The sequence below is a fragment of the Microchirus variegatus genome (genome assembly GCF_963457635.1).
Source record: "Microchirus variegatus genome assembly, chromosome: 14".
NCBI lineage: Eukaryota > Metazoa > Chordata > Actinopteri > Pleuronectiformes > Soleidae > Microchirus > Microchirus variegatus.
The window spans coordinates 8,467,320-8,489,821 of record NC_139815.1 but is presented as its reverse complement, the minus strand read 5'-3'; the positions used below and the strand labels follow the sequence as shown (position 1 = coordinate 8,489,821).

Here is a 22,502-nt window from a genome sequence, read left to right as displayed (position 1 = left end):
ATTTGCTGTTTTTATCGATTAAAATAAACTTTGAAACATGGTTATCAAATAAATACTAGCATATTTGCGGTTTACAAATTTTGAATGATTGACAACAGAAACTCTTCTCATCCTTCTCTCCACAAATAAAATGCACTGAGCAGTATTGGCATAGTATTTGGATATGCATTGTAATACCCAAGTACACACATTTCAGTGTAATGATGACCCAGTAGATACATATTTGACTTCAGTCTCTTGAAACTGAAGCCTCTGGTCCTCTTGGCTGCACAGCTGGTCCCTCGCGTTGAAGCATATTGTCAAAACGTGGTGTCACGTCACAGCGGATAAGAAGGGTGTCGTCTTTGACAAAGGCCCTCTGATTCAGCAGATTCAGGTGCAAAAAGGTAACATAGCCGAATCCTTTGGGGTTGCGCTGGATGGTGGGCTTCTGAAAGGCTTGCAGATCTGGTTTTGTTTCCATCATCTCCATGTGATGGTGACCCTCCGGACCCTGGTCTAGAATCGCAAGCCTGATGACGCCTTGAAAAGGCCACGTCAGCTGCCCATCAAAAGACCCTTGCATGGTGTGGACGAAGAGGGAGATGTAGTTGGAACAACGCAGGGCATTGGGGGCCTGCAGGTGTAAACGCAAGCACAGCTTGTAACCAGGAGAGCCGGTGTAGAAGCCGGGACTGTGCTCTACCACCGGCAGTCCTGCTTCTTGTTTCTGCAGGAGGGCAGAGAAAGCTTTGAGGCGCCAGATGAAGATACCCCGACACTGCTGGGCCTCCAGCTCCTTCACCGTTTCCTCCAGCATTGACACCCTACGCCTGAGTTCTGCAAGCTGGCCTGCCTGAATAGGAGATGGGACAACAGTTTTGAAGATCAGATTAAAGAAGGATACAGATACAGACATCAAACTGCCAATAACGACTGACTACTGTGAGAAGGAGGCAACATATTAAAGGTCAATGATGTGTGAAGCAGTGTGCCTGAACTAATACACTAATAAATGAATCTCATACCTGAGTTTCCTTTAAGATTATGAGTTCCCGAATCTGGTGGTCCTGCTTAACCAATCGTCCATCCATCTCTCTGAGTTGCTGAATCTCTTCACTAGGTTGAGATGGAGCACAGCTGTTGCCGCTGCTATTGCTGCAGCCTACAGCTACTCTGGGCCCACTAGAGGGAGATACTGATGCTGCAGCCCCTAGATCCTCAGACATAACAGAGGGTCCATGAGCCCTTAGGGGTTTGGGTGTGGTGCCATTCAGACTAAGGCCACGCAGGAATTCTGCCATGTACCACATATGCATCTGTGTGAACTCCTGCATGTGCTGAGCCAGTTCGTGGCGCTGCATCTGCAGAGGCAAACAAGTTTTCTTTTTGACATCTGGTCTTTGGGGTGTGAGAATGGAGATGTGTAACAGACAAAACACTGAATTAGATCACCTACCCTTTCCTTACATCCAAAGGTGCTAAAGTTACAGGCTATGGGTGCTTTTGGGCAATCTGTATCACAATGAGACTCCATCTGCAAAGAAAACATCATCGCCTTAGTTTAGTTTGAGTTTTTTTAATGCAAATCAGGCTTCTGACATGAAATTCAAGAGGCTGGTTATTCCTGTATAGTTGTGAAAGGCAACACCCTTGGGATGAACAGATTTCCTACAAAATGATTCATACAAAAAAACTATTTGAACATCACCGTGTGCACTTGGTATTGCAGAATTGGTTGGGGCCCACATCACTACTAACATGCACTAATAGTTCCCCATCGTTTAAATAAAAGAGAAGCTCATGTCAAGAGACATTAACTGGCAAATGGTTAATGCCCTGCTATGTTTCCCCTCATAAAAATTCTGATTGACCAGAGACCATTTTTCATGTCACACTCTGCAGCACTCACCTGGTCTCTGATGAGATCCATCTCACAGTACTGGCACTTCACATTAGCAAAGGGACACTGCTGCTCATGAAGCTGGAGGAGCAACCACAAACAGATTGTAATGAAACTAATCCCCATACATTCATAAAAAATACAGCTTAGTAATTCTCCTATGATAACTATTCCAGAAAAATGCAAGGTGCAATAGTGAGTGGACTGTACCTCTCTCTCCTCATAAACAAAGTATGCTACACAATCTGGACACGCCACAGGCCTCCTGAGGCACTCAACAGTTGTGTGCTCCTCTAGGTGGCTCTTCCTCACAGACTGCTGGCACTGCGGACAAGGTGCAGTGGCAAACGTACACTGAGCCAGATGATTCTGCAAGAAAAACAATACATTGAAACATGCAAGGCATTGTATTCTGTAGTAGGAAAGCTTCAGCTCACACAATATACATGGTTGAGCTGCTTTCAAAATTCTCACCTCTAAATGTCGTAGCTCCATTTTTTCAAGACAACCAGAGTTTGGGCAGCAAACAGTTAATGACAGAATTTCCCGTTTGGCAAAGTTATCAGGAAACAGCTGATCATGTGAAAGAATTTCGTTGTCCACAGGACATCTTTGTCCTGCATCTCTGTTTTGCAAAAACATAATTTATGGCGCACAATTAGATTAGTAGATAGACACTACTTGACAGATAACTATAATGCTAATCAAAGTTTAACAAATGCATCATGTCACAGTCAGTATTTAATGCAATTTGGAGAGTTGCACAGTAGCATACCGAAGAGATTGCTCAATGCAGTTCTTGCAAAAACGATGACCGCAGGGTGTTTGAACGGCATTCCTCAAAGCCATGAGGCAGATAGGGCACTCATATTTACTCTCCAGGGGTGGGTCAAACTCCACATCGTAGCCCTGAAGCGGGGCAGCAGCCTGGAGACTACTGGAGGTGCTCATGATAAAGGTGCCGGGGCTCTCTGATGGGCTGGCCTTTTCCAGCATTGCCAAAGCACAACTGGACAGCTCTCCACCACCAGCTCCTTCAAAGCTGTCTTCCTCCACACTCCTCTTACTGCTTTCAAAGCAAGCCATCTGTGGAGAGGGACAAAAATTTGTTTTTTATTTGTATAGTTTTTCTCGGGCCAAGTCCTAAAGCTCTCAACCTCCAACAAAAAGTTTGTGTCTGTCTGTCTAACATCTATGGACAAGTAAACTGTGTATTACAATGTCCTATGATGACTGTGACCTCACATGAACGAATTTAGTTCTAGGATGCTATTGTCATTTTTTTAAGGCCTCGGTCATGCCAAACAATCAAACCACTCTTGTTATGAAACGTGTTTTCTGCCTGCGAGGTGAAGTTATGCTAGTTATATGAGCTCAGTAAACCAAATATCTTTCAACTAAATGACAATATGGTGTTGGAATCCATGGTTTGTACAAAGTGCACCTACTTACATTTATGACTATTCTATAACAAAAAACAGATACAAATGATTTCCATTTCACAGTCCTACTCACACTGATGCAATGACTGATTAAACATGTATATAATATTTAGAAATGTTTTTGACAGACCCTCTTATCAGGATTTAGGAATAACTCTTATTAATTATTGAACATGATCGATTATCTGGGACTTTCCAGCCCGGTATCCGTAATATGACACAGACACACATGTACATATGTCTGGAGGAAACCTGTTTTTAAAATGTAGGTGTTACCACAAAGTTTTCGATCCTTAAATATAAGTTGAATACTATGTTCCTGATCATCTCTAACTCTCTATATGAAGAAACAAAGGATTGATTTGTAGTTTAACATCAACAAAAATAACGTAGGGACACATTTAACTCGAAATCTGCAGGTTTACACGTAAACAAGTATCTGTGAAAGTAAAATAAGTAACCATTGACAACACTGTTACATCCCTATTTGTTCGTAAAAGACGGTGTTATATAACTCCAGACAACTACAATTCACTAACAACGTTCAAATCAGTGTTGTCATGTTAATGGAACAGTCATGCCCCTGGATGCGGAACTGCAACTTCGACACTGGCTAAGCTCAGAGGTAAATCTAAATATACTGACCAAAGAAGCAGGCAAAAATACGCGTCCTCATCATTGTAAAGTACAATTTATGTCGGAAAACAAAACCGGGTATTACGCTAGTATATCTAGTCTACATTCAACTCTGTATACACACCTTGGAGGTAAAAACTTCAGACTTTTCGTTTTCACAGCATTTCCTGTTTTTTTTTCTCCCCCCAAACGTCATCTACGTGTTTCGTGTCTTCTTTTGTCAGGTGACGTTGTGACAGCGCCACCGCCTGGCCGGAGGCTGGTCCTACACTTTACTGCCATAGAGAGCAAAAAAGCAGATAGAAAGATGGCGGTGCTCAGGAAAATCTGTCCTGAGTCTTTGCCCTGTCGTGTCAGCTGTTCACGGGAACCATCATTTCAGGGGAAGCTCTTTATCCTCCTCTGCATACTCATAGTGGATTCTGGAGGAGCGACGACTCACTGGGTTGTCACAGAAGACGGAAAGATTCAACAACAAGTAATGCCAGTTCGCTAGCTCGTTGCCTTGCTAACGCTTACGATAGGTTAGGCTAGCTTGTGTGGCTAACTGTGTTTTTATCGATTATCCGTGCCGTTTCGTTACGCGGTAATAACAATTCAAATTGGTAATTTAAATGGCTCATTTGAAAGCGGAAACACTCGTTTATTGGTGTCGTCAATGTCACACAGGAAGATAAATCCGGTGTGTGTGTGGCTAAGTCAACAGCCACCCTATGCATGACGATATCGAGAGTTAGTTTGAGGTCAAGATGACCAACAGATAATTTCAGGCTTGAGCCAAGTCTGTGTCCACGACATAAGTCGGTTTTATATATTATAATATATTATATTATATTATATTATAATAATCCTCACTTTACGGCAAGATTTGTCACCTGTCAAAGCACCGCGATAACGCTCATGTCACCGACACTGGAAGATCTGGGAAGCTGAGTTGGAATATTTGGGATACACATTTAACCTGAATAAATGAGCGACCCGTGTTTTTTGCACCTATCATATTTATTTTACGAAATAGTATGGTATGACATGATGTCATTATGCCTAGGTTGGGCGTTATGGCTCAAAGTTCATATCCCGGTAGTTTTAGGAGAGGCAATATACGATATTTATTATTAAGAGTAGCTAACACTCTGCTATCTGGCTGAACAGCTGAGGCTGCAGTTTAATGCTTCTATCTCTGATTGTTTTATATTCTATACGAATTAAAATGTGCCACATACATGTTGAACATAAATAATATTTTACTTACTTTTATTTTTCAAATTGGATACATAGTAATTCACGTTTGGATCATGGGATAATGCTCAATAACACTTTTTATCTATTACATGGTGACTTTTGATCTAAACCTTGACCACAGTTGCAATATCTATCATAAAAATTGCAATTAGCTGCACACCTTTATTTCCCCCTCCCTCCAGTCTCAGTTTGTTTAGATTCACAGCTGCAACAAATGTGAAATTATTCAAATTCTATAGAAAATATAGAAAATAAATATAATGCAGTAAATAATAAAGATAATAAACACACACTGGAATTTTGTCTAGAGGCAGCACCTTGGGATAAAAGCCCTGGTTGAGGAGAGAGTGTTCGAGAGTCCTGTAGCACACTGTCTAAAAGAAGGAGAGAGGAGCTTTTCACCAATCCCAATTTGTTTATTGCAGACATCTGTGACCCACCATTTTAGAAAAATGGGCATAGAATATTTCCAACATGTCTCAGTATCACTTCAGTATACTGTTAGATTGAATTTGTGTCATATTCATGCATGTTAGTCCTTAATGCACCATTTTTGTTCCAGGTTGACTCCCCTTTGAACCTGAAGCACCCACATGATGTTGTGATCTTCATGAGGCAAGAGACTCGTGTTAACTACCTCAAGAAGTTGGAGGTTTGTGGGTTTTAATATTTTTTTTTCTTTTCAATTGGCAGAGAAAGTGTGAACATGGTTGTCCCTATACATGTTGTCTTGTCAGCAGGGTTAGTCTGACCCACTTCAGATTTGTTGGCAGGACTGTAAAGATATCAAACTCGAGTGATATCAATAACACTAGGGTAGCAAGTCCATTGTACAATATTTACTGCCAGTTACAACTTTAGGAGATTGTCTGGTGGTTACAACATTGCAGGGACGGCTGAGGTAGAGACTTTTGTCTAAGATGTGGTCAAAAGCCATGAAAAAAATGGAAAAGATTGTGGTGTCCAAAGTCATCAGGATGCAGAATCAAAATACGTAAAGGTCAGAGTAAGGAAGTTAGACAAATTGGGAAGCAGTCACCTACAGAGCCATATCCTGGGCCAATGTGGAAGATCAAATAGGCAAGACTGAGGTTCCTAATCAGGTGAGGTCCACATACGACGCCATCCCAAGCCCACAGATATTACATGTTGAGTATAGCTCAGAAACGAACTGCAGCCTCAACGATGCCCAGAAGCCCAACTTTCACCACATTTCTCACTGGCTGCAAGTCAGCGTTGACCCTGGGTTGATACAGGTGGAGCCACAATCAAGTGCAATCACCTGCCCTGTTGAAGTCGAATGCAGAGGCTTTGTTGGACAATCCACCCAGCAGCTACTATAATCCCTCAGAGTCAAGGGATCCAAACAAAAGAAGGGAACTTGTGGAGAAAGCAGCGAACGGGAGCCTCTATGTGTGGCTCAGAATGTGAGACACCAACCAACTGAGGGTCCTAAGGATCTTAAAGCCAGCTGCTGTGAGCCGTCCCTACCGTTGCTCCACCACCCAGAGATGCTCTGGAATTAAAGGGCTGGAAATCTGGCTCCCAGCTGATTTCACTGTGGCTGGTCCTCTGGCACTGTTGGAGGTGCAACAGACTGATATGCTTAGCAGGCAAAAAACCTGTGTAATATATTGTAATACTTGCAATATTTAAAAAGACAATTAAAGCCTGGAAAGATTGAATAATTGAAACAGAAAAATCCAGTGGTTTTATTTTTTGTATGAGGTGGCAAGAAAAACATTGACCAGTCCCGGCAACAATCGGTCACCTTTTCTCCTAACACTTTGACACAGGGAAACCAAAATGCTTTAAACACAATTTCAGAATCATCGCCTCGCTCTCTCTCCCCTGCAACCATGCTCTGTTCTCAGTTGCCACTAACACATTTTTCACTGGTGATCTGTAAAGGCAGCAAGCAAAACGCATAAAGAGTGATGGGCATAAATGGGATTATGAGCTCTGTAGGTCTCACTTCCCTCTGCTCTGCGCCACTGCAGCTGAAATGAAACAAGTTTAGTTATTTTGTGATATTGTGAAATTGACAATACCGTTGCATCCATATTTGTTCGTCTTACATACTCTGTCAAATGTCCATTTCTTATACATGTCTTCATTGGTTGCTTGTTCTCTGTTTGTGATAAACAGAAGCAGCTTGTGGCACAGAAGATTCACATTGAGGAGAATGAGGACAGAGACACAGGCCTGGAGCAGAGACACTACAAAGAAGATGCAGACTGCATCATGGCTAAGGTTCCTCTGGGAGACCTGGACCTGTACGATGGCACTTTTATCTCATTGGAAGGCAAGGACATCAGGTAAGGTTCCTCTGATTTAAACACATCATTAACAACAGTATTTTACTTGGCTCCATGGTGTCTCTGTAAAGTGGATGGTGCACTATTTTACATTTTTTCCCCTCTCCTACTTTTAGCCCTGAAGACTATGTGGATTCCCAGTCAGCACTGCCTCCAGATCTAGAAAAGCCTGAATGTGCAAAAGTGTTTGAACTACCTTATAGTATCCATGCTTTTCAGCATCTCAGGGTGAGTGGATGATAAACTTTTAAAATACAATTATTAGAAACAACTACTATCACACAGTTAACATGCCATAATAAGCTTCTATTTTTAAGAAAAGGATGCACCAGCAATTTTGAATTTTGAGTTAAGTACTCTTTGCCAGATATGGAATGAATATTAAGAATGATTTTGAACTGTTTGGCTTCATTTTATGACCATAAGGACTTAATAAGGCCGGTGGCAGCTGCACGTCAATAAATCAGCTGTTTCAAATTGAATAGTTTATAAACTAAGCATGGGTCATGTATGTTGTAAGCACAGATTGACTTTGCATCAGTTTTATTCACTGGTGTGATCTGGTATTTAAATTTTATGAATGAGAGTTTCTTTCACTGTGTTATTGGACGTATTGAACTTGATGACACTGTCCTCCATTCAGTGATTCCTGTCATGTAACAGACAAAGAGGGTAGAATATTCAGTCATCCATTTATTGCCTTTATTTGCTTTATCAGTTTATTCTACTTTGAGATCTGAAAAACATTTTTTTGTACTGACTTGGACAGATAAGTCAGATGAAGAAGATTTCTTTAAGATAAAAAGCCCACATCTGAATGTTTTTCAAATCCCAAAGTGGAATAAACTGGTAAAACAAATAAAGGCAATGTGTGTTAAAACTAATAAATACTTTTAATAATAGTTTAAAATTTTTCCGTATGAAGATGTAGCATTAGTTTTTTTTTTCTAAATTCCAAGTAATTGGTTCTTATCATTTGTTCTTCTGTTTGTACATCAGGGTGTGCAGGAGCGTGGGAATCTGACCTCCCCACTGCTTTCCAAGGAGGATCCCATTTTTAGCGCACTGTCTCATAAGCTGGGCCGTACTGTCGATGAGGTGGGCCACCACATCCATCACGGTTTACTGAGGGTAAGCCCCCCACCCCCCACCCACCCCGTAGCTGTTACGCCTGATTCACACTGCATGCGTCCTGTGTGCGTTACGGCTGGGTCAAATCTTGCTGGCTGTGTTTCTGCTTTGTTAATTTTGCTTTAGAGAGAATGGGTCCTTCACCTGATATAATTATAACCTACACAGTGTTTCCTGTAGTTGTAGCCTCCCCTTTCTCCACATACAGCTGCTTAAATAGTTGTACAACTAAAATATGCATGTTTTTCATCTATTCAGATTCAACCTCGATGCTAAAAGTACTGTAAAATGTGTCAGTTTTATGTCATATTGCCAGTGCATCAATATCATCATCAACAGCTCATTTTTGTTATATTTTTACTGGGAACGCTGTGCATCGTGTGTGAACAACTCCGAGACTCCGTAGCTCAAAAATAGACATGTTTCTCGCCCATGCAGTGTGAACATGCTCATTTGTTAACATGGGCACTGAAATGAAAACGCAGCTGTGATGCAGCTGTGACGCAAACAGTGTGATCCAGGCTTTAGACAGAACGATGAGATGTGTGCAGAGGGAAACAAATGTTCTGCTCAGAAACCAACACAAGAAATATCTTGTTTGTTTCTGCTCAGTATGTGTTTGCTTTTGTGTGTGTGCATCTGCCCTCCTTTATCATCATCAGCTTTTAGAAGATGTGTTTAGAACCTCAGCCAGCAACCCCAGTTACGAATGTGACCGATACCCATCCAGCAAAATAAGAAAAAGTGTACATGCGTGTCTTCTTTATTTCCAGAATTCATCGTCATGGGTGCTGTACAACATGGCGTCATTTTATTGGCGTATAAAGAATGAGCCTCAGAAGGCTGTGGATTGTGTGGTGCGTGCTCTGCATTTCTCCCCAAGGTACTGTTACACTGGTCGCAAAACAAACTGCCCTCCTATATACTGTAATATACTGTATGAGGCTGCCCACAGATGTCCACGTTCTGATGCTGCATTTGTTGTACTTATAGGGAACACAAGGATATCGCCCTTGTGAACATGGCCAACATTCTGCACCGGGCCCATTTCTCAGCAGATGCTGCTATTCTCGCCCACGCTGCCCTGGACCTCACCTCAGATCTCTTCACCAGCCACTACACCTTAGGCAATATTTATGCTGTGAGTCAAAGGGAAACCATTCAACTGCAAGAGAGCTTGTGTATTTACTATGGTATCGTATTGCCTTGATTGTTTCTTGAATTTTGCAGAATACATTCAGGGCCAGTCAACCTCAATCTTACCTATGATGGTCACATATTTTTTATTTTAGTTTTTTTACTTGGCAGCAATGAACAGTCAGATCATCCTCTTTATGTTTAGGTATTATTAAAGTTTATAGTTTTCATAGTTTTACCTAATGTATGAGTATTTTTTCTATGAAATTCCGATTTTAGCGCTCAGCTTTTCCATATTTAAAGAGTATAATGCTTACAATTGAGTCCCTATAACTTTTTCCCATTATGAAATACTCACTGTTGTCTTTACATTCCGTTATGTTCCAGGTTGGTTTAAAACATAACAATGTTTCAGTGCTCAATCTCTGTCATATTTATACTCGCTCTATTACTAATGTCTACTTAGATGCTTGGGGAATACAACCACTCAGTGCTGTGTTACGAGCAGGCACTGCAGGCTCAGCCAGGCTTTGAGCAGGCACTGAGGAGGAAGCATGCTGTGCTCTGTCAGCAGAAGCTGGAGCAGCGACTGGAAGCCCAGCACAGGTAGGCAGGCGCCCAAATAATAAACTATCCATTTACAAGTATACTTTGTAACCCATAGTTATGTTGTCACTGCTGTGATTGTTTCTTCTCTTGTTGCAGTTTGTTTCCACTGTTCAACATTTAGATAGCAGTTTTCTGCAAATGAGCCTATAGAGCACAGTCATTTAGTGATTCATTGTGGATTGTTTATTATTACAATTCAGGGTAGTCTGTAATTAAGTAACAGAAAATCAGATATGGCAGATAGTATTTTTTCTTTTTAAGAATAAATTGGCTTTTTTAAGGGAACCATGCTATGTATTTTTGCCAACCGTCCTGTATTTCCTGTTCTCGTTCTGCTATATTTATAGATCTCTGCAGCGGACGCTAAATGAGCTAAAGGAGTACCAGAAGCAGCATGACCACTACCTTCGCCAGCAGGAGGCACTGGACAAACACAAGCTGCTACAGGAAGAGCAGATTCTGCGCAACATTATCCATGAAACCCAGATGGCCAAGGAAGCCCAACTTGGTAGGATGTCATGCACAGAAACAGCACCAGGACAAAATCGAAAGAGAACAGTTCGATTAATCATTTGGTCTACAAGAGTAGAGTTATTAAGTACATCATATATTCGTAAAGCTCCCTTAAACCGGAAGTTCCAATTAATGCTGTTTTTTTGCTGTGTATCTGCACTATTACCTCGTTTATGAAGCCCTAAAGTTTCGAAACAAACAGTTCAGCCACTGCTGAGAACGCTGGGTTTTATTGTATTCTCGGGCTCTGAAAGTGCTCTGAAAAAGCTTGCAATCGTGACATAAGGATTTTGTCTCCTGAACAGCAGATCCTTCTGCTCTGGGCACATCCTGTTGCGTACATTGAACTGCAGATGAAGAATGAACTTTTCATAGGGATATTCTTGTCGAAAATCCATAACTTTTTGTGAGGAGTGTATGTGCGATAGGACCACTCTACGGGAGGGGAAAGGGTGATGGTATATGTGACTTGGTGTAAACAAATCAGATATTGAGATAATCAAGTAGGATATGTGCAGATATAATATATGACCTAACTACTAATGTTGCATGGACTTAATGTGCCTGACTGTAGAAGTTGTCATATTACTTTTTGTAACTGTACTTCCTTTGATCCTGAAGCATCACGTCACATGTGTTCTAGGGAACCATCAGATGTGCCGGTTGGGTCAGCAGCAGCGCAGCCTCTACTGCCCCTTTGACCTGCCTGTGCGCTATCATCGGGGTGATCTGTTTGAACACGTCCACTTTGTTCAAGTAAGTCTATATATTATAATGTAGGATGTTTATAAGAAGGTGATTCATTCTCCAGGCTTTCCCCGACACATATTATTCAAATCACAATGCGCTGTTCTTTCACCACCAATATTGTGTTATGTGTTACAGCTTTTAGTGTTTATCAAGCAAACTGTTCACACATTACTTGTGAGAAATCCTTTGTCACAACTTGCTCTTTCCCTTATCATTCTTAGTTTGGAGAGGAGGCGTCAGTGGCATCCAGCGTGGCGCTTGTGTCTGAGCATAACTCAAATCAGACTGCAGATAGTCCCCAGCTCCATCCGTCTGTCTCTGGAGACCAAGACCCTGCTGCTGCCCTGTGGGGCAATCATCAGGATTACACACAGGCAAGATTACAGAGATGAACGCACATCCACATGTTGTATGTAAACTCTGTGATTTTTGAGCACACTATCAAATGAATAGCAAAACAAATGTACAAATGAAACTTCTGCAATGCTACTATACACTTAACACAATTTTTAAAACACACTGCACATGTAAAACAAAGTGAATATTTTGTAGAGAAGGTGGATCACTTTTTTGTTGTATAGACATGTTTAAAAAATAATAATAATTGAAGAAAGGACATGGTCCTTGGAATTTTGGAAACTTGATTGGTTGTGAATAAAATCAGTTTAAGTTTTTATGTTTGCATTATGCTATAGCAATATTGAGTGCATTTAAAGGTGTCTTATGTTGGTGCTTCATCACATTTCCAATTTACTACACAGTGTATATTAAACTGAATTTTGATTTTAAATAAGTAAAGTTGTTGCAATATTGGTCAGATTTGGTCACCATATGACCATTAAGCATAGTTATGTGTTTTTTGTGTGTGCTATACCTGTGTACACTTGATAGTGATAATAAAAGGCCATTGTAGAGAATAAGTTGCTGACGGTACAGTTTTGCTTTAGGACATACAGAGGATGCTGTGGCCTCAGAGGACTGACTGTGCCCATGAGTACCCAAGTGTTCCCCCTGCTCACCTGCTTCCAACCTACTACCTTCCACCTGAAACTCAGGCTCTCAGGTAAAGTATACTGCGCATTGCTGAATGGGGATTCTATCTAGTACCTATTAGCTGCATTGCTACTTTCCACCAAGTTCCTCAAATAACCTTTTCTAACCTGGTATTAAAGTGCCAGTGTGTAGAATTTAGGAGAATTATTAGCAGAAACAACATAAAATCATAAATATTTTATCTTTGTCTTTATTCAAGGCTAGGAGCATGTTCTCTTCTTCTGCATTGCAGTACTTTCTCCTTCTCGCTTGCAATCTGCAGACTCACCTCTAGATGCCATTAATTCCTTCACACTGAACATAAAATATGTCTTATACTTAACTAATCACTTACACATGCATAAGTTCTTGGCAAATTCCCAACAAATCACTGCCCTAATGATTTTGAACAGTTTTTTTTCGAACAGTTTTGGACAACTTCTTGTTCAGTGTGGCTCAAGGCACGTTTCAGTGCACACTCGTAAAAGAATGTGGCCATTTTATAACCCAAAACACATCTTCATGTCTGAGGGATAGCATGTAATTGCTTCTCCAAGTTGGTGCATTCATACCTGTGCACCTGAGCTCCGCACTTAGGTTCAGGGGGCTCATTTATAAAAACTATGCGTAAGGTACGCCTGATAAGTTGGCATATGTGCAAAACGCAGAAAGTGTTTGTGTGAAGGACCGCGTGTTGCATGTCAAGTTTTTTTTTATAAATTCCAAACTTGACGTAGAAATGAGGCCCCAGATCATACAAAATCTACCTTAAAGCCAATATGAACAGGACTAGGAGGGATCTCCAAAGCAAAGGGGAATACTTTAAAGGGAAGTGAGCATATTGCGACTTTATGCCTCCATGTTATCACCATGTCTAATTGTGTACATTTAGCCCAGTGGCAACTCTGCTCTATGGGAAGAGCAGTCCTCCTCAGGCAGTGACATTGCCAGACTGTGGTCCCATCCCCGAACCATATCCAGCCCTCCTGCCAGCCTCTATAGATTGGCAGCTGGAAGAAAAGGAGGTGCCAGATTCCTTTGCTTCCCAGGTATGTGTGTTTTGAAAAAGATATGTTCAATGAGATGCTCCTAAATATTTTCATAGATTCTTAATTGATTTATTCTTTGAAGCATGAATATTAATCTATACAATTGCAATGCCTTGACATTTGTGAGATAAGTACACACAGTCCAAGCCATAATAATAAAGTTAGAATACATTTAGCAAAACAAACACGTTTCAGCATAGGCTACCAGCATTAAGCAATGCAATTTATTCGTTAATCATTAAATGATAGGTCCCACGGAAATTCTATGGGTACCCATTACCTCTACAAATCAGCACCATTCCAGATTTAAGAGAGCCAGGATTATACAATGCAGCCAAAAACACTGTGATAGAAAATCTACCAAGAAGTCTGGAAAATCTTGATGTAGGAAACCTGTAGCAACCCTGTATCTGATTACAGATCCTGCAGTTACGCAGTGGAGGATGGACCCTGGAGCAGATTGGTTCTAGAGTGGCCGAAGCTATGACGCAGGTAAGCAATCTTCTCAATCCTCTGGTATTTCAGCACAATAATGTTTCTGTTGCTATTAAATGTACAATACCACAAGTCTGATTGTCTAAGGAAGTGCCACATTTTATGGCCTTGATCAGAACGTATGATGTCATTACTCAAACTCGAATTTGATCATGAGTCACTTAAAGATACACTGTGTAAAATATATTGAGGTTGCATGTTGCAGCTGATTATCCCTTACCTCATCCTTTCCTGCCAAGTGTGTTGGAGAACCTATGTGACCTTTAGTTTGCGTCAAATTATTATTATTTTATCTTCAATTTCTTCTAAATCAAAATAATTTAAAACACTGGACTTTTAAGTAATTCTGAAACTCTCTCTAACGTTAAGTTTATTTGTATATATAGGCCACTATACCCCGCTGGCAGGTCCTCAATGAGGCAGCTCTATTCTGGCGGGCCAAAGGCAATGGCAGTCGTGCCCTGCAGTGCCTGCGCCAAGTTTTGAGCTCCGCTCCAACTTCCCACCATCACTTGCCCCTCACCAATGCTGCTAACTTGCTGCTACACCATCGCTTGACGACCCATGCACAAACACTGCTGGAGCAAGCGTTGCCACTCAACGAAACAGAGGTAAAGACACATCACATTCTGGATTGTCACTCACTCCCACAGTATAACTTTTGTCTAGGTGGCCTCAAATAAGCAGCTTTTTCAGACAGTCAGTCTGCTGCTCTTTGTAGAATACAATACTCATGAACTAGAGCTGAAACAATCATTTCCATGGTTAAAAACAATATTTCTGATTGTTTGAACTTATTAAATGTGAATATTGTCTGGTTTCTTTGCTCAATCTAACAAAAAAAGAATTGTAACTGAACTAAATTGAATTTCATGATGTATGGTTATGTACACGGTTAAATATATTCTCACCTATTAATGAGCACAATTTACTTACAATAAAGCCATTATTCATCATTTTATGATACAAAAGATACCTGGCCCTTAATGCCACTTGATCAACATCTGAATCCCGTGTTTTTCAATAATATTTCTGACCTATGTGTATACTTGCCACAATTTGAATTCTTTGTTCAATGGAAGTGTTCAGACGTATGTTGTACCATGTCAAAAAGGGCTAGTCTTCTCATGGTGGTGAGATGAATATGAATGTGATACACCAGTGTAGTGCAGATTGCTTGTATTTCAACCTGAGGCATGCCATGGGAAGGCTATGTGGCCAAAACACCTGCAAAAATGCTATCAAGTCAGCATGGACAGAAATTGATAAGCAACCCTTCAAAATTGTCATGAAATCAAGCCTTGAAAGAGACGGGCACATCCAGACGTAATGATAATGGACAATTAGTTTATGACTCAGATTGGTGTCAGTTTCCATGTGTGTTATCAATCAGCTAAATATTCCTCTGCGTTGTGTTGTTTTGTTTTGCCGTCCTTAGCCCCACACTCTGCTCAGCCTGGTGAGTGTGCACTTGGCCCAGGGCAATGTGACCGGTGCTCTGGACTTGTTCCGCCACATCCTGGTGATGGCCCTTTCCTCCTCATCCTCCTCCTCTTTATCTGGCTGTGATCAGTGTCTTGCCAGCCTACATCTGCTGCGTTGTCTGCAGTTTTACCCGATCCTTTACAATCTTTCACATCGACACCCCTGCTTAGGTAAGTCAATTCATTAATTAAATTGCTATGTTGTGCTCTGGCAGAAAGACTCACAAAAGGGTCCATAAAAGATAAAATAAAGTAAATAATAAAGGAGATTGGTACAATGCACCACATAACTCATTAAATACAGTTTATATACATGCTTTCTCACCAGTTTTAATCTAATCATCCATCAATCCATCTTCTCCTGCTTTATCCTCCACATGAGGGTCGCTAGGGGCGCTGTGCCAATCTCCGTTTTCTAAATGTTAGGCCCTGTAAAATAAAGTATTTCTCTCTTCTCTTCTTTTTTCATTTTTACAAAAAAATGGTTATTGTTTGACTAACTGGCAGTTGGAAATCCTCCCTACAAAAGTGGCTGAAATAAGCTATATTTTCTGAGGTGAACAGAAACCGTGTCTGCTTCTTTATTCATATCAGTAGGAGTGAAGTGAAAAGGGTTTTGGAGTGGAACAATTTTGCCACTCAATAATTTAGGTTGCAGAAAATAGCTTATGCCAAATTTAGAAGGGTATATATTTTATTCTCCAAAGCTAAATATTGCTCTCACGAGGTCACACAAGAAATCATAAAACACACACCCACACCCAGATAATCACACTTGTTTCAGCCTTTGTGCCATTGTAAGTTCTTATTTAAAAAAGAAAAGAACAACTATATCTCAATTTTGGTTTGTTAGAAGCTATATTAACGGTAATAATCAACAAGTAGTCCAAAGTACAATATTATAATTAAGCACACTATGAAACAGGGGTGCCCACTGCCCAGCCTTTTTTAAATCAAGATCTACTTGAAAAGTTTCTAGTCTGTCGACATCTACTAGTTTACGTCGTCATCGCTTGCAGGCAGCCTTTCAATTACGGAATTACAATGTACACAAGAAACCAACACAACCAGATATAATGGAATCATGTTGTGATTTGCTGACAAATGGGAAGAGGAAGAGGAAGCTAGTTTCTTGTAGTCAGGGCAATAGGAACCAGATGCAAGTCTCAGGCAGGCCACAAGGTTATCATCCAGAGCAGAGTAAACAAGGAAAATGAGAAAGAGAGAGAGAGAGCAGGTGATATGCTATTCTGACAACTCAGTGGTGAGTTTTTAAGGCTGTCAGTCCAGACCTTGAGCATACAGACATGGTTTGGGCTCTAAAGGGGGCTGTTGCCAAAAATATGACCAAAAAGTTGATTCATTATTAAAGAGTTTCATTCAAGTATATATAAGTTGAGTGGAAGACAGGCACAGGAATACATTCAAGGTTTGTTTCCAGCAATGTTGTTTTCTCAGTCTCTGTTAATTCAATTGCAAGACCTGAAAGTGGGTCGGAGGGGTGGACATGTTTCTTTCCACCAGTTAATCAGAACTGAAGAAGCCTCTTGGATGACCGGTGAAACATCTTCTAAACTTAACTCAAGCAAATCCAGTTGCCCAACGCTAACTACTGAAGATGCATAATTGTATCTACAGTATATGCATAAAAGTGTCTATTCCATGTCTAAAAGAATAATAAATAAAGATTGATTGATGTCTGTTATGGTGAGTATTGGACTAATAATAGTTTTCCCTTGATTTGTGTTGATGCAGAAGGTGTTGCCTGTATGGTTGAGGAAGACCTTGGTATACAACTAGAGGAATGGGATGAAGAAAAGCAGGATGTAGCAGCCATTTCTCCAATGGAAGACTCCTTGCTTTTTGAGAGTAAGAATGTAATAATGATGTGATCAAAGTAGTTTCCTTAGCAGTGTTGCAAGGTGTTTGGTCCAAAGTAGACATTGAGAATTGGATGTTCAGTTCAGCGCAGTTTCACATGTGCCACACATTTGCTCACTATCACAAACCCACTTTGCTGGCTTGATAAAAAGTAATGAGATGGTGTCTCTGCCCTGCTCAGTTTAGTGCTTCTGTACTTACACCACTTTTTTAAAACTCAGTTTTTTTCATTCACCCCTAGAGGTTATCTTGGACAGTAATGGTTCAGGTGAGACAGGTGGACAGCATCAGAATGCTCCCTTTGTCTCTGGATCAGCTAAAATGGCCACACCCTTTTCAGCTGAAGTGGAAGGGGAGGAGGATTGGCAGCTGAAAGAGGACCTGATGGGAGCTTTTGAGGGAGCACTGGATGTCGGAGGCAAACGAGGCGACCTGCGAGGGATCCGGGTGTTAAAGAATGACCGAGTAATGGGTGCCCGTGCTGGTGGTGGGCCCTGCTTCGGGAACTGTGAAGATGATGAGGGAGCAGAGTGGGTAAGTGGAGTTTAAATATAATATTAATAATATAATATAAGACATGAGCAGGGCTGATGTGACCAAGGCAAGCCTTTTCTCCCCCCCCCCTATCAGATCACCTTCCAGGTAAAGCGGGTCAGGAAGGCTAAGGCGGACGGGACAGAGAGTGCTGCCAGCTCTGATGACAGCCAGAATGGGGAGTTGCTCCCTGGAGGACACTCTGTCCTGGAGATCAGCGGGCCAACTATACCATCACCTGGCCCTTCAGGTACATTCCTCACAACTATATTGTACTTAAGAAAGGCACCAGTTGGATGTTACCCAACTTAGAGAGATGTTCTTTGTGGTTTTTGAATTTCTGGACAGGTCGCTGGAGAGACTACACAAGTCTTGGCTGGCCAGGGCCAGAAGAGTGCCAGCGGACACGGAGGGTAGACCTCACCACTGTTGCTAGCACCTGGTTGGCTGTCTCTGCCAAGAATATTGAGTAAGCATTTCCCTGTCGTAATCATATCTAATCTTATTATTTTATTTTTATAATTTATTGAATAAGATTAATGTATCTTTTGGTATCACTTTGCATTTATTGGATGCTTAAAATGACCTGAGGATAGTTCAGAACTACTCTTTCCATTTCCCAACTATCTATCACTCCCTGTGTTTTCTGTGTCTGTCCAAATAAGAGACAATAGTCAAAACATGTATCCTTAATTGTCTAATTTCAGCATCACAGACCACATAGACTTTGCCACTCCACTCCAGGAGCCAGCAGCTGAGCCTTTATGCAACGCCAACCTCGCTGCCAGTATGCACACCCTCGACCACCTGGCAGGGGTGGCCAATCGTGCCGCCATCCACTACACTGGAGAGAGTCAACTGCGAGAGGTAGACTTGAGGCGGTGGTCATACATTATAAGAGTTAACATTCATTCTTTGTCCTTTTATTTTAAAATGAAAAATAACTTGCACAATTAAGATTTAATTGAAAATGGTAGGCTCTTAATAAAAGCATGTAGCAGATACAGATAATACATGCTCAACATCAGGGATTAGGCCCTGAAACTCTCAAAAAGAAAAACAATTGTTCAATTGGGACTAAAGGAAAAATAATTAGCACAGCACTACTTCAGAGTTAATTGTGTCACATGTGTTTATTGTTGTCACTCACAGGTCCTGCAGAACCTCGGCAAAGACAAGTTCTCTCCTCAGTCCTTTGAGCAGGTGGGAACGCGTATAGCTAAAGTACTGGAAAAGGTAAAGGATCCTGCATTAAAATATCTTGACTGGGTATTATTATTATTTATTTAAAAAAGATTGAGATCAGTTTTTGCTTCTAAAACACTGGGTATCTGGCTACATTTGATGAGTAGTAGATCTGTAATGTTTACTTGCAATTTGAAATATGGAGTCACATTACTTTGTTACATTAATTTTCTTAACATTTATGCACATGACGCCGTTAACTGCCGACGTAGATGGGTACTTTATTGAAATAGCAAAGAGGTCCACATTGAGACGGGTGTTTGTTTTTGGTCTTTATTTTAATCCTCAATGCTTTTAAGTTAATATTGCATATGTTCTTTTCTTTCCTAATCCCTGAATCCCTGCAGAATCAGACATCATGGGTTTTATCCAGCATGGCCGCTCTGTACTGGAGGGTGAAAGGTCAAGGCAAGAGAGCAATCGACTGTCTACGCCAGGCTCTCAACTATGCCCCCCACCATATGAAGGCAATTCTTCACACTTCACTGATCTTATTACCTTTAATGTGTGAAGTATCATTGTTAACATGAAGAAAAAAAATACTCTTTCTTTTTGTTGTTGTTTAGGACGTGCCCCTCATTAGCTTGGCCAACATCTTCCAGAACGCTCGGCTATGGGAAGACGCCCTCACGGTCGCTCGTATGGCAGTGGAAATCGCCCCACACTTTGTCGTAAACCACTTTACCCTCGCTAACGTCTATATAGCAATGGTAATTTCTGCAACCATATTTCTTTTTTCATATTTTATTCACAGTGTGAAGAGTTACACTGTTTAGCTAGGAAAGGAGTACTGTGTTTGTAGAGATGTTCATTTTGATTTTTTGGTAATTGTGCCACATTGACGTTTACCCAGTTTTACAACAGAGCATGAAAGCTCTATACAGTTACAGTTGTGGTTGTGTTTCGTGATGACAGGAGGAGTTTGAGAAAGCCATGCACTGGTACGAGTCCACTCTGAAGCTGCAGCCCGAGTTTGCCCCCGCCAAAGATCGACTGAGAACCATTCAGTGTTACCTGCTCACCAAGAGGGAACGGCGCCAGCCCTAAACCACACAAGCAGTTCTACTCCACTGTACCCTGCTATCTTGCACACATACACACACAACTGTAAATCAACGATTACTCACATAGACGTGAGAAGCATCCATGCGGTTTAAGGTGACGTATCAACCTATCTAACTTAAAGAATTAGGTTTGAATTGTCACACAGTTCACGTCTATAATTTTGCCCACGACTTGTCTGTCGACTGCACAACTTCTTGCTGAGGCAAGTTCAGACGGTCAAACCCCAGCTCTAGAGTAATTTAATTCTGCATTATTTTCATCTCATTCTGTACTGATAGGAAGAGTATAACTTGCACAGTTTTTTCTTGAAGAACATTGAGCATCTAAAACATAGGAGAGGACATTGTTCCTTTGTGCTCAAGGAGCATTTATGCTACGACCTGGAGACGGTGCCATGTTTTAATTTGATGTATAATATGGGAGTTTTTATGAGAAATAATATGAAACAGTGTTTGTGTTGATCTTATGCTGAGATGTAAGATATGCACTTCTCAACTCAAAGGTTAAATGAGAAATTGAAAAAGGTAATGCCCTCATTACCTCTGCCTGTTAGATGGGAAATCTCCGTTTCATTTTTGCACTTTTTGTCTTCATCATTCCTATTTATATGGGACCTACAAACTGTTTTTGCTCCAAGCCAATTTAAACACAACAGAGAGAAAATGAAAATTGCTATTTACATGTGCTTTTTAACTTATGGAAATCATTAGGCCGTTAAAAGGATATGCCTTTGACCATCCATTTAAAAAAAAAAGAAAGAAAAAAAAAAAGTAAAATCTGTATTAATGTACAGTATTAAAGGCAATGTGTGGATTTTATCAGATTTATTTGTGTGAGTTTTTTTGTCTTTTATTGGTGTTTGGACCCTCTAAAGATTAAATCAATCTGTGGATGTCTTAATAATTCATTACTATATTTTTTTCCTCACTGAAAATGATGGTGCATTTAATCTTCCAGTACAGATTCTTAAACCAACCAGAAGGTGTCACTGTCCAACCTCTTACAACACATTTCTTTTATCAGCCCCAACACTCCTTTTATGGTAGTTCAAAATAAATGATCTAAAATGTTCTTAGTTATTGCATCCAAATGTGAACATCTTATTTTAAAGATTAGAGTTTAAATAATAAGCACTTCATATTCAGATTATATGTTTTAGCTTCTTATGAATCTCGAGATCTGTGACCCTCATGTGGAGGATACAGTGGGGGACTATGAATTAATCTCACAAATGTCAAATATTGAAATAGTGGGTTCCATCAACGGTGACCCAAGTGCTCCCTGAATAGTGCCTGCTGGACCTCATACCTCTAAGTTGCAAGGTATACAGTCAGGACAAGTATACTTACAAGCCAAGCAATACAAAATTTAGCAAAGTGCTATTTAAGTAATGTTTTGAAATCCTAAAACAGTCAAAAAGATATTACTGTACATTCAGTGCAGGGTAGCTGGTGCCAATCCCTGCTGACATAGGGCAACATTTAAATGAAACGGGACGAACAATCACTCACCCATGGGCGGTTTACTTAGCAGCATTATGCCGGTTGGCGCATAGGGCAGCAACAAAGTCTCTCCACTTCAATCTGTCATTGGTCAACTTCTCTATGGTCCCCCAGCTTTGATGGTGTAGTTGGAGCTCCTTCTCTATGGTCCAGGTTCAGGTCCACCTTCGTCTATTGATTAGTGCATGTCTTCCTGTTGGGTGATGTTGAGGAGCTTATTGTTTGAGATGGTTTGGGGCCAGAATATATGTAGGATTGTCAAGTCTTATGAAGCTTGTGTGTTTTGAATGACTTTACTTGTTCCCCCTTCATTGTGAATGGTGCTAATTTTCCGTGCTCTCCAAAACCTGTTCCTCTATTGCAGGGTCTCTCACTCCTGGTCCTGGAGACCCACTGTCCTGCATGTTTTAAATGTTTCCTTGGACCAGGAGTGAGAAACCCTGCTCTATTGTGATACTTGTTGGCGTTTTGCTGCTGATGGACGTGCAGTTTAGAGTTTCAAATTAACCTCTGCATGTTTTTGCACACACAGGGAGAACAGCGTAGATGCACCTC

The 22,502-nt window shown here is 40.8% G+C and overlaps 2 protein-coding genes across 2 annotated transcripts; one reads left to right on the top strand and one right to left on the bottom strand.

Moving 5' to 3' along the window:
• Positions 1-72: 72 nt before the first annotated feature.
• On the bottom strand, positions 73-4,113 carry traf6 (TNF receptor-associated factor 6). Its single transcript, XM_083900834.1, has 8 exons — positions 4,085-4,113; positions 2,658-2,968; positions 2,357-2,507; positions 2,093-2,251; positions 1,892-1,963; positions 1,439-1,516; positions 1,008-1,343; positions 73-835 (listed from the first exon to the last, which is right to left on the bottom strand). Exons 2-8 carry the CDS (start codon positions 2,966-2,968, stop codon positions 230-232), a joined length of 1,713 nt encoding a protein of 570 aa, XP_083756960.1. The 5' UTR covers positions 4,085-4,113; the 3' UTR covers positions 73-229.
• Positions 4,114-4,267: 154 nt separating this feature from the next.
• ttc17 (tetratricopeptide repeat domain 17) lies at positions 4,268-21,120 on the top strand (the record flags this gene model as incomplete). Its single annotated transcript, XM_083900832.1, has 25 exons — positions 4,268-4,438; positions 5,765-5,854; positions 7,351-7,520; positions 7,637-7,748; positions 8,520-8,651; positions 9,425-9,534; positions 9,645-9,792; positions 10,255-10,394; positions 10,745-10,905; positions 11,554-11,666; positions 11,882-12,034; positions 12,608-12,723; positions 13,585-13,741; positions 14,162-14,233; positions 14,623-14,847; positions 15,675-15,891; positions 17,476-17,589; positions 17,843-18,135; positions 18,232-18,385; positions 18,484-18,604; positions 18,843-19,002; positions 19,288-19,371; positions 19,728-19,847; positions 19,947-20,090; positions 20,296-21,120. 25 exons carry the CDS (start codon positions 4,268-4,270, stop codon positions 20,425-20,427), a joined length of 3,609 nt encoding a protein of 1,202 aa, XP_083756958.1. The 3' UTR covers positions 20,428-21,120.
• Between the last annotated feature and the right edge of the window lie 1,382 nt (positions 21,121-22,502).